The sequence below is a fragment of the Aulostomus chinensis genome, chromosome 21 (genome assembly GCF_037954235.1).
Source record: "Aulostomus chinensis isolate RoL2024-O1b breed Wild chromosome 21, RoL_Achi_v1.0, whole genome shotgun sequence".
NCBI classification, from domain to species: Eukaryota; Metazoa; Chordata; class Actinopteri; order Syngnathiformes; family Aulostomidae; genus Aulostomus; species Aulostomus chinensis.
The window spans coordinates 17,494,668-17,507,449 of NC_141340.1; the positions used below are offsets into that span (position 1 = coordinate 17,494,668).

The 12,782-nt window shown below is 42.2% G+C and overlaps 2 protein-coding genes across 5 annotated transcripts in view; one reads left to right on the plus strand and one right to left on the minus strand.

The window, feature by feature from the left end:
* Positions 1-2,892, minus strand: part of mpp7a (MAGUK p55 scaffold protein 7a) — a 123,238-nt gene extending 120,346 nt beyond the window's left edge. For both annotated transcript variants that reach the window (XM_086192125.1, XM_086192124.1), the window contains exon 1: positions 2,644-2,892. The gene's annotated coding sequence lies outside the window, so the exon portion shown is untranslated. The remainder of the gene's footprint in view (positions 1-2,643) is intronic.
* A 2,013-nt stretch (positions 2,893-4,905) lies between these two features.
* Positions 4,906-12,782, plus strand: part of waca (WW domain containing adaptor with coiled-coil a) — a 37,986-nt gene continuing 30,109 nt past the window's right edge. The window contains exons 1-3 of one of the 3 annotated variants that reach the window (XM_086192176.1): positions 4,906-5,212; positions 5,391-5,421; positions 6,120-6,309. In XM_086192176.1, the coding sequence (XP_086048302.1) occupies positions 5,172-5,212; positions 5,391-5,421; positions 6,120-6,309 (262 nt within the window). In that variant the 5' untranslated portion in view covers positions 4,906-5,171. The remainder of the gene's footprint in view (positions 5,213-5,390; positions 5,422-6,119; positions 6,310-12,782) is intronic. The other 2 variants (XM_086192177.1, XM_086192178.1) reach the window with 2 other exon arrangements.

Sequence of the window (12,782 nt, forward strand, 5' to 3'; positions counted from 1 at the left end):
AAATTACAGCTTCAGCAGTCAACATGTAAAATCTTAAACCTCAAGCGTTCTTATTTTCCAAATACAAATTCAAGTGTTTCAACATTTTCACACATCCCGATACGACGCAGGTACTGTCATTATTGTGAAAAAAAATTCAAGGCAGATTGGGCTGAATTCTCTGCTCGCGTATGTCCTTCCAACTTTATACAATTTCAATGACATACAAATCTGTTTTTAGTCTCAAATGACAACCAATGCTGGCCCACACACAAGCGCATAGCTTGAAGCCTGGCAAAGAAAGATTCTCAAGTGATCTCAGGAATGCACCTGCCTCGAAAAAAAATGAAAATTAAAAAAAAAAAAATACACAAACGTCAGACTTTTGCCTGCAAAGTTAATGAATTTAATTGCCATTCACTACTAGAGAGTGTCTACTAAAGAAAACAGCGACAGCGTAGGTTCAATTTTCAAATGAAAGTTGTTCTGCGTTCGAGCGAAAAATACAAATGCCTGTTAAAAGCATTTTCTTGGGGACCAAAAACAGTTGCTGCTGGCCAGGCGCTTCTGTGGGCACTAATATAGTTATTATTTTTTTATGTGCTTAAATTTATGCAAGTTGAAGATGTTTGTCCAGAGTTTAAGTTTTACTTGTGTCAACATTTACTTTATAAGTGTTTATGCTACGATTGCCATCCGCGGCCAAAAAACAAGGGTCAACCGTGAACTCATATTGTGGGGCACTCTTAATCGTGTAGCTGCAATTCAGAGAGAATCCTAAAACCTCACTGGCCTTAAACGCATCCTGCCTTTTAATTTAATTGGGCTGACGAGGCAGCAAATGAAAGAACGCACCGGGAAGTCGCTGGCACCAAAGACAGGGCAAAGACGTCGAGAGGCAACTCTTTGGTATGTTTTTGACAGTCACCGTGATACAGCAATGCAGCAGCGCTGGCGCCACATTGGGCTGGACAAAGCAAAGAGAAAAGGAAAGAAATACCGAAGGACGACTAACAATGATAAACACACGGCTGAGAAAACGGACTGGATTCAAAGGAAAACACAGTAAACACAAGAAATTCATCTGAACACGTGTGAAAGATGCAGCGTCACCACCTGGTAATCAACCAAAAACACGGAAATGTGGACAAACATGGCAAAAACAGACCTTCATACTCACCAAATATGACGAGTATGAATTCATACACCGGGCTTAGAGCAGCTGCAGCCGGAGCTTGGACTGAAAGCCAATATTTCAATAAAATAAAATTTTTAAAAAAGAAATAAAATAAGCCAGGGGGAATCCACATACTGACAAAAACTTCTGGTTCAAGTTAAATTGCTGATTTTTAGGAGGCTGTTTGTGTCAAACTATGGAGTTCGGTAGAGTGTTTTAGGAACCTTCTAACATGCAGCACAAGGCCCCCTGAGGGAAAATCATTCGCAACATTCAATGTAAATGTGACAGTTCGTTTATGAGTTGAAATATGACGATTGCACAAATCCGTTATGAACTAGTAAACCATTATTTGGATTCCAGCTTCTTCTTCTTTTCTTTTTTTTTTTTTTTTTTAAATCAATCTTTCTTCAACTTTCAAATTTCCAACTCTAAACTTAAAATTCTCATTTGAATTTCTACAAAGACGACAACAACAAAAACAGTTCCTACAAGCATCTTGAGACGATCCGCTGTGTCAAAGACACGCTGAGGGTTTATGTGTGTGTGCTCGTCACTTGGAAAATGGAAATGCTTTTTTCAACTGCTCGCATGAGAGCCGTGTTGTTTTGTCAGATGTGGGGTAAAATCAAAGGGTCCGCTTATCAAATAACTTGTAGAAATTCTTGCATCATGATAAGGAGGAAGTGATGCACCTGCTGATTTGCATCTTGTCACAGGGGTTCATCTTTCAATATGCATGTACACCAATATCAAAATCAGAGACTACCAGGGAGACGGAGAATGATTGTGCATGCTTCCTTGAGACAATGTCATCCAATTGTGGCAAAAATCAACTCAGAGGCAAGTACCATGTCACCGCACTTGACTTTGCAAAACACAAGGGCTCTTTATTCTCCCTTACCACGTGACATGGCATACAGTACTTCCTGGGAAGTCGGAACTGCTAGTTATGGATGGATGTGTGTGTGTGTGTGTGTGTGTGTGTGTGTGTGTGTGTGTGTGTGTGTGTGTGTGTGTGTGTGAGAGTGTGTTTTGCCGTTGACGGCTGACAAAGATACTTTTTTGCCTTGCGGTTTAAGCACAGAGCCTACCAACACAACATTCGACAGTGTGACATGATACAAATCTATATTGACAATAAAAGCGCAGGGAGAAAAACAAAACAAACAAATCCAAAAGTGTACAATGTCACTTCAAGAAAACCGAGGTGAGCTCCTCCACAAATTCGAAGTCAAATCATTCTATCTGATGTGTAACTGCATACTGCGACTTGTAATACACTGCAACAGACGGTCGCTACCACCTGATGAAGTAGTACTCCGATACTGCTCTGACAGCTGGTGCGCTGTCGTATAATGTTAGCTTCTTCCTATTTGTGACACGTAAAATTCACACAAATTTCGACACCTTAGTGAAAATCCCCTCTTTCCCATTCGGCCACTTTTGTACAACTGTCGGGAAGAGTTGTAAGTCACGGTACTCACTTTTCAGGAGTGAAATTAGTTTTTGCAGGTTACCATGTAGTCCAACCGTTCTTTTGGTAACGGAGCTTACTTCCACTTCCGAATTCGTTACGGGTTCCTTAAAGTAGTCTTTAATCAGTCCGAGCAGGTATCGACTCAAAAAAACGACAGCTTTTAAAATGTTATTTACTCGGCCGCACCACTCGGAGACGCGGATAAAACGATCTGCAGTGTTGACACGGAAACAGTTTGGTCATGTCGACAATACGTTCATAGTCGGACGCAGGACAAGAAACCGCTGTTCTGGGATCTGCAGAACACAGGGCTCACCGCGGAGGCCCCTCGTTCTTTTCATTCATTGGCCTGCTTTCTTTTAAGGCGTGCTTAATAATTCAAAGTTGTATTTTCATTGGTTTACTTTGCCACCAATCGGCAGCCGACGTCTAGCCGTCAGACTACGTTCAAGAAATTATATGTTTTGGGATTTTTGACTACTATGTGACAGTGGCATGATCTATAAATGTCATTCCAAATTAAGAGATTGATAATTTGCTATGACATGCGAGCTGCGCTCATCGAGAATGGGCTTGCTGGATCTGCACGCACCAGGAAACATCTTTGACATCTCCAAGTCACGCACGGGATCTGATCTCAGCGCAGTGGATAAAGCTTATCGCTGCAAATTAGAGGCTGTTGTTTCGTCTCAATGTTGTGTTTTGCCAGGTCATTTGTCAGATTTATTATTTATTCTTATTCATTATGGAATGCGACTAGTTCAGTTGAATATTTATACCAACGGTGAAAGTGGCTTCCCCCTACAGGTCATATTGTGAAAAAAAAGCAACGCTCAAACACCAGAAAATCCCTTTCCCTATGGATGTGAACTTGTTCTACTTAAATGCTGTTTTTTTTAATGACTCCATTTTTTTAAATGCTTACATGAATGCTAAAATGAATCCAATCAAGGTAAAAACAATTTAAAAAGAAAAGAATGGAAACTCAATGCACAAGAGATCTTATATTTAGTAAAGACTCACAAAAGCCTGTGTTTTTGATTTGCAGGCAATAGCAGCGATCCCTTTATGACCCTTCCCCCACATTCAAGTGTGTTGTGTACCAAAATGCTGAAGCATAGGTTCTTTTGTCCTCAACCTTGGATATGAATGATATATTGTCCACAAACAATGGAGGCCAGCTGCTCTTTCTGAAAGCTCTTCACTCTGAATCATCACCAAAGCCATTGCTTTTCATGCAAGCCTCATTTCATTTCAATAGTTTATGGGCAAACTTGGAAATGCTCATCGTTATACTCACAGAATACTCTCTGAGGTCTTGCACCCACTGCATATATAGCTCTATCTAATAATCATAATAATCCTTATTCATATTTTTAGTAATTGTGAGGTGTTTGCTGTTGGGCAGTTTAAACAACTAAAATTGATCTGTGGGTTATTTGTCGGCATTTATGGGTAAATCCACTGTTTTTCCATTTTCCAGTGCTTTATTGGTATGTAACACAGATTCTTACAGTTGTAAGGCAATTGTGAGAGGAAGAGAAAAAAAACGCCAATAAATACAAGTACAGAATATGCCGGAAAGGTTGTGAAATCAAAATCACAAAGAAATAAAAATGGAAACTCTCCAGAGATGCCAGCGTCTGACCACTAGATGTCCTGACGGAACAAGTTTTTCTGACCCGCCAGTGCTTGCTTTTAAAATGGGCATCGATTAATCAGGCCGATCGGAAAAGTGACATTTAATTGTTGCGTAGCAATTACAGTTTATCCAACGAAACAACGCATAGGAAGGGCTTTGCAAGTTTCAGAGTCGGTGAGATTCCAGTGTCTCACAGCAGCTTTTCGTTCGAAGGGGGAGGGAGTTTGCTCCCGAGGTTGCCAGATCCGTATAATTATTCCCCCTTTGTGGATCGTATTTCACGGATTTTTCAAATTCTGACACACAAACAAGTTGTGGCAACCGTCTAAAACGTCACCATTCGGATACATTGTCGTGTTATACCTTTTTTTATCTACCATTATTAACAAACACACAGAACACTTGAGAACATAGTTTCTTTTGCGTGTATTTTGCCGTGCAACTGTCTGCAATTAATGTGCAGGTTAAAACGTATGCCCACCTGAACCTGAACGGGCTGACTTAACCAGCGTCAAAAGTTGACTTTTTTTTTTTTTTTAGTTTTTAATGACACTCACACTGAAGGCAAAACTTTTATATTTGCGTGCTACTGAGCAGCGAGTGGCAACCAAGCGCGCAACTCCTCAACTTGGTTCGTTTTGTCGGCAGAGTAGACTATAGCCGCGCGTGCATGTGCGTGCGTTCGTACGTGCGTGTGTGTGTGCGCGTACGCGCGTCAGAGTGGCAGATGGACTGAGTGAGGGCGCTCTTTCGACCAGTGCTGCCGATTTCATTGAAATACCAACAAGCTAGGCTGAAATATCTGACGATTTCAGGTCGCTGAATCAACAAGAAAACAAGAGTGTCGTTATCAGTATTTTACATCCCACTCCAAACACACTAATACGGCATTGATGGTAATGTATGCAAGGAAACAACCGAGACTCGGCGATGGGTAAACACCTTTTTTAGTGCTTATCCTGATTTTCCTTTCCTCATTGCAACGTTTTGACAATCCGCCATTTTTACCGAAACCAAAATAAGTGTCCAAAAACTTAAAACGTTCAGTTTCAGCTAATTGTCAATGGACATTTGAAGCATTTTGTTCACAGCTGCTTTCTTTTTATATGCAGGTGCGACCGAAGAGATTCCCAGCCCTATCAGGCAAGTTACTTGTAAGCTAACCTTCGCTTGCTAGCTTGCTAGCAGCAAATAAGATTAAAATGGACACTCTAGTTGAGGCTGCTGGAGAGCACAACAGGCCCCTGTCGTGGCGGAAAATACAGTGAAAAGTAGATGGGTTTGTTCGAGCCTGTAATGTGAACGCTGCAAACGTTTCTATGTGTAAAAGTCAGCAAGTAAACTGAATTCATATGGATTATATTTGTCATAATCGCCTGTTTATGAAAATGCACAGGCAAGTGCAGCTCATAGCTAACGTTATTAGCTTGTTACTCCCTGCTCGCTTGCTAGCCACTCCGATTACGGCCTGACCGCAATCTGACATTTTAAGGATGTGGCAAGTAATTATTTCTTAAAATCTTGGTGCTCGAAACGTAAACCTCGTAGTAGCACCGTCACTGAAAGCAAAACAAAGTCGACGCGTCGGCATGAGGTTAAAAAAAAAATCTTCTGAGCTGGATTCGGTTTTTTTGTAACAGGGTAAATACATATTTGCACCATAAATGTGGTTCTCGCTCCTTTTAAACTTAAAAGCTCATGGAATAATATATGGTGCGCTCAAGTAGATTGACAACACGGTATTTTGAACAGTCAAATATTGAAATACTGTTTTGAGATCCTCTGATGCTAATTTTACAAGCTAATGTTAGATAATAATATGGTGTTTTACTTGTTTACAGACTCTCAAATACTCATCCAAGAGCCATCAAGGAGGGGACCATCGACATGAGAAGATGCGAGAGTTAGACGTCACTCCTCCCAGTAAAATGCTCAGGAGGTCTGACAGTCCTGAAAACAAACAGAATGACAGCACAGGGAACAGCAGAGCGAAGGCTGTCCACACACACAGGGCCAGGGACCGGGATGGAGGTGAGCACTGAGATGAATGGTTATGGAATCAAAACAAATTATAAACATCAGATCAATTCATGGATTCTGTGTTTGTTGGGGTTTGCATTGGTTGGCGTTAGGTTTGGGGACTGGATGACTTTAGCCCCTTTCACACTGCACCAAAAACGTGGGTGAACACGGGTGTTTGGGCACTCTGACAGGGTCACCTTGGCATTTCGACCCGTGTCTACCGACCCTCCAAGCGACCTGGGTGTTTAGCGGGTCAGCTTGGCTCTGCTTGGCTCACCTGCAGTGTGAAAAAGGCAACCTGCGTTGTCTCAGGTTTCCTGTGATATGACCTGTTGACGTCGATCTACCTTCCTGTCGCGTTCAGATTTTGTCACTGTGCCGCCTGTCAGGCTGTCGTTGTGGAAGCTCTAGGAAAAATAAAATTGATAAATTGAAAAAAATCAGGCTGGGCTGCAACAGCTGCTCACTCATATCTCAATGTTTTGGCCTCTGCCATAAGATCAGTCTTCCTGTTGATGTCCCCGAGACTCTATTTCACTCCTTTTTTCTTTACATGTGGATGATCTGAATTTATCTATGCTTGGGAACTCCCACCAACCGGGGATCCCTAACGTGAACTGAGCAAGCGAGATCGTGTTTCTAACAACTTGTATCGTGATCTTCACATCTTTTTATCGATCATGGCAGCGCACTGGCAAGATCGTGAAGTCCGCGAGCTGCTCGCCATCCGCGGTGAAGAGGAGATCCGGCGGCAGATTTCTGGAACCGTAAGAGACACTCCGGCGCACTTTTATGTGTAATGATGACGTTGTCAGCGCGATGACGTACGAGAGAGAGAAAACACAGGCACGCAGCCTCACAGTGGGAGCTCAGACCCGCGTCTGCTGGAAGTTTGAATGCACCCTAATGCCGAGCAAATGCGGGAACAAAAACTTGCTTTGACCTGCGTGTTTCAGTGTGAAAGGGGTGTAAGTCAGTTGTCAGTGATGAGCTAAGTCCATTGTTTGTTTCTGGAACCGATAGCCAACATGTAGCCACGTTTCAGAATGTTCTAATGCAAGTAGGAAGAGACACTGCCTGTCATCTGCAGAGCAAAACATGCTGCTGGATTACAAATATTTTAGAACTTATGGCACAGGTGAAGTTTCGATACCACGGTGTGTCTTCCTCTGTGCACACTGCACTCTATGCGAAGCAGTGTTTGCCATTAGACTCTTCTAAAAATGGTTGCTGCTTCCCTCGGTGTAAGCAGAGGATGCTCAGAAGGATGTTGTACCCTGAAACGTTTGTGTCAACTTGGGGTGTTGACAGCACTGTACGTTTGCAAAACACCAAGTAGCATCATTTGTCAAAAATGTGTGATTGTGCTGACTCTACAGAAAAAAAAGGTGTGCCAATGGCCCCAGTATGGCTCTTGATCCTACGCCCCCCCCCCTCCAGTTTGTGGCAAACACAGCTCTGAGCGAAGAATAAGACGATCGTTGATGCTTCTCATCTTCCGCGTCAGTGTCCCGTATTACCCAAATGATAGCTTCAGTTTTGCCCCTTTTTTCTTTTATTTGCTGCAACAAAAGCTTGTATCTACAGATGCACCTTTTTTATTGTTTGGAATCTGACCTACCAATTCAGATTTTTTTTTTTTTCCTTCAATGTTTGAAAATTATAACTGACAGTATAAAATGACTGACTGACGAAGGCAGTGAGTGAGTGCCTCCCTATGTTTGAAAGACTCATGCACATGTGAAGTAGCAGATCAATTCACACTCTGGAGCGGAGCGGAAGGTGTCACCACCAACCTGGACGTGGATGTCACTGACGTTCACTCTGACTACAGTGGACGAGCTGATTGTTGCTTGTTCCACACGTTCAAGTGTAAGAGCTGATATGTCTTACAACTACAGAGTAGAATGACTTCAGGTTGGCTTGGCGATGAGAATACAGGTGGCACTGACTGGGCTGTATTTCGATGGGGATTGTGAGCAATGGTTGTCCAGTGACCAGAAGCTGATAGTGGAAACCAGATTTCAGAAATCTCCACTGGTTGGGAGTGCAGCCAGACTGATTGCTGATTTTGGAACAGCAAGATGTATTTTTGTTTCAGTCTTTGAATCAAGTTGAGGTTTGCCACTGAACAACACAAAACAAATCGCGTACTGCCGTTGCACACCTACCGTAAATAATGACAGCTAAATTTGTCTGATTTTAAAGATGGAATATAACTGACAAAGCATTATTACCATCATTTCAATGCGATTGCCACCCAGCAAAATATTCCCTGCACCCATCCAGTTGTTGTTAATTGTGTTACGTTTTGTAATTACAAGAAGTGATTGCTGACAACATTCACATGTTGTACACCAACGGCTTGTCCTTATATTACCAGCTGAAAATAAACAAGTTATTTGTGTTTGCTGATCATAAATAAACACACAGCATGTTTGTGTAAGTGTCTGAATATATTGAAGCCAGTGATACACAAATTTACTCTAATCAGGAGCTGCTTTGATAAAGAGATATTTTTGCAAGAGCCACAGTTCAAAAATGTCCTCTCCAATATGCCTTTTGGAACAAAGATAATAGGACTATATTTTTAAGGATTTAAAAGCATGATGTATCGTTCAGTATGGGAAATTTGGTGCCCGCGCCCAAGGTTGCTGGGAACGTCATGTACGAAGCAACATCTTTCAAGCAGGGAAGCACAAAGGCTCCCGAGAAGAAGGCGAGTTAATAACACATGAGTATAGGAGGACAGAGGAGGAGAGAGAAGCCCAGTGCACCATGGGAGATCCTCCATCAGTCTAAGCCTATAGCTGCATATCTAAGGGCCAGCCTAAGCAGCCTTAACTATTAGCCTGATCAAAAAGGAAGGTCTTTAGTCTGCTCTTAAAGGTAGAGAGGGGGTCTGCATCCTGGACTGAAACTGGGAGACGATTCCACAGGAGGGGAGCCTGATAGCTGAAGGCTCTGGCTCTCATTCTACTTTGAGAGACTGTAGGAACCACAAGTTAGTGCCCTGCACAGGCCTATTAGCCAGGAAGTGAAGAGGACTGGTCCAAGTACAGACCCTCGTGGAACACCATAGCTGACGGTGTGTTTTCAGAGGAATTGTTGTTAGAGAGTAAAAACTGAGATCAACCTAGTAAATATGACCTAAACTAATTTAGTGCAGTTCCTTTAATGCCAATGACATGTTCCAGTCTCTGTAGAAGGATATGGTGGTCAATGGTATCAAAAGCTGCACTGAGATCTAATAAGACCAGCACAGAGACCAGTCCCTCATCTGATGCTAGTAGGAGGTCATTGGTAACTCTGACTAGTGCTGTTTCTGTGCTATGATGAACCCTGAAACCTGACTAGAAATCCTCTAATAAGCTGTTGTTATGGAGAAGTCACAGAGGTGTTTAGCAACTGCTTTCTCCAGAATTTTGGAGAGAAAAGGAATTTCTGATATTGGTTTGTAGTGGGTAAAACCTCTGGGTCCAGGGTTGTTGTTTTTTTTGTGTGAAGGGGTTTAATGACTGCTACTTTAAAGGACAGTGAAATGTAACCAGATAGCAGCGACACATTGATCATATCTAAGAGAGGCGTTAACAATGGGTAGAGTCCCTAAGCAGCTGAGTTGGGATGGGGTCTAGGAGACGGGTGGATGGATTAGAGGAGGAGCCTCCACTGCTGTGTGAATCCAAGCCGTTAATGTGCGGGCTCGGTGTGAGGTGGGCAGTGGTGTCAATGATGACGCAAACTCGCAAACATAACGTACGCCGGTTCTCCCGCATCAAACACCTCAGAGAATGTCAACACCGACGCTGTTTTGAAACTTACAGATTGTCGCGGGGCTTAATATTCTCCTGACGCATTGTCACTTCAGCGAGATGAGCACCTGGGGAGCCGCTGAGATCAGGGAGCTGCTGACCATCACTGCCGAGAGGACCGTGGACAACCAGCTCATGGGACGATGAAGGATGGCTTGTTGTGTGAAAAGGTCGCAGAGGAGCTTGGTTGAAGTGGCTGTCGCCAGATGACGGAATGTCACAGCAAGCTGAAAAACTTAGGAAAAAAGTACCACCAGGTCTGTGACCAGGACAGCAGCAGTGGCAGAGGGAGGTTGGACTGGGACACTACGGGGTTTGCCAGACTGTCACAGGGCTGAATATTCTCCTGACGTATATGTTGTACGTCACTGTTCATGCGCAATTTCGTGTTGCACGTCACGTCGCACGTTTACGCCCACACAAGTGCCGGCTTTTTTGTAAAGAGGAATATTGCGCCTCCATTTCACACAGGCAATTCCCGCCTCTACCTGGCGGTGCACTCTGTGTCTAAAAACGGCTATTGTTTGTCATGGCCTCCCAAATTTCATGTGATGTTTGATGTACTGGTATCTTCAATGTTGGACTTTGAGGGAAGAATTGAGAGTTGACTGACTTGAAACAATATTTGGGTCGTCTTTTGTTATCAGAGTCTCGAGATACTCAGCAGTTGGCATAAATTGATGAAGACTCGTTGTTTTGTGCTTTCTAGTGGAATTGATTTTTGTTGCCTCTGTGTGTGTGTGTGTGTGTGTGTGTGTGTGTGTGTGTGTATGTATGTATGTATGTATGTATATATATATATATATATATATATATATATATATATATATATATATATATATATATATATATATATATATATATATATATATATATATATATAGTTTGTTCTAATTTGTCGTGCTTTGCCCAATCTGCTTTTTATTCTTTTTTTTCAAGATTGTATTTCTTTTCTTGGGGAAACAAACTTTTGTTAACTTTAAGCTGCTCTTAAATATTAATCGTGTGTGAGAGAGAGAGATGTGGTGATGATTCCACAAAGCAGTTGTCAAGACAAATAGATAATATATGACAATACTTTACATCTAAATTTGTAATACTTAAAACACAAGTACATTAAAAAATATATATGAAGAATGGTATGTGAAATAAAGAGATCTTCAGATGAAGTGATTGGCATCAGGATCTGCAGGTACTGCTATCAGTGACTGGCTCAACATAAAGACCCAGAATGCAGCACCCCTAGTGAGCTGCTCCCATGAATGACTCCAAAACTCCTGGCCCAATGTTTCTCTTTTCATGTCATTTCTAAGTGCTGTGAAAAATTATTATTATTAGGTCTGTGCCTGTCGTAGGGAAAAGCCTGATTACAAAGGGAGGCTCGGGGCAAAATGTACACATCGCTGCAGCTGCAGAGCCACTTAGTTTAAGACTACTTTTCTAAACAGGAAATGCACTCAAATGTGAAACACTGGTAGAAATGTATTTTTGTTCCCATATCATTTGTAGTATTTGAAGGATTTAATAGCTAAGAAGCCATGTGATTTTGTGCCCTTGGATGTTTGTACAGCCTTCTTTAATCTTGGTAATCCTGCTGAAGTTGTGTTTATTTTCAACTTTTGCAGTAAAGGAACTGCATGACATTGAAACAGACAAGGTTTCTGTTTGATGAACATAATTTTTTATTTTAACACTTTTACGTAAACCCCAGGGGTCAGCAGCTGATTTGAAATTTTGATAGTGCGTTGCAAGCAGAATGAATATGGTGCTACAGCCGCGTGCAGCCAGATAGTTGACTGTCAACTGAAACACAGTGGTGCCTAAGGGGCAGATCTGTGGATGTCCTGTTGCTTGGCTGTAACTCACCTTCTTCCACACAGTCCACCAGAGTGCCTGTAATGTTACTAATTTCCTCATTTATGATGACTTGCAACTCCATGCACTCAATTAACAAATCAGCTGGTTCAGTGCCCACCTGTTGCTGTGGGCCAGCTAGTAGCTAACAGTAAGCCACTGAGCCTCACCTCCAGCATTGCAAATGACACGATGGGGAGAGAAATATGCTAGAAAGGCTCAGTGGCTAAGCTAAAGTAAGAAGCAGTTCTGAAATGTGTGGACAGAGGAGAGGGCTTGTGGAGACGTGTATGTTTGAATGCACAGTGGACAATTAGGCTGCTGTAATGAAGAATATAGCAAGAGGGCTGAGAATGGAAAGAAGTGATCATTTGCTCACGATATGCTGCTTATGAGGTCTGCAGTGAACATTGGTAAATTATGATGCTTATTGAAAACCAGTAGCCCGCATAAGGTCTTTAAGGGGTATCTATAATTTTTGAACTTGCCTTAAAATTACTTTGTTCCGGGCCTGCCATTGTTGTATTATAAGGTGGCCATGTTTCTTGTTGAGACGAAACAATGCAGTAAATCTGTGCGTTGTGGACCAGTTTTCCACTTGATAGTTTTGTGAACTTTTCTCAGTGGAAACAAACATTTTCATCCAGAGGGGATCAAATGACGATTGATGATGTCCTTTGCAAAGCCTGTTTTGAATGTTTCCACTGGGTTGGGTTACATTTTAATTTAAACCCTCAGGAACACACACTTTCTTCCTGAAAGGGTGCTGTCATATATTCAGTCCGACTCATTTGGTCAGAATCAGAGAACGAGTCA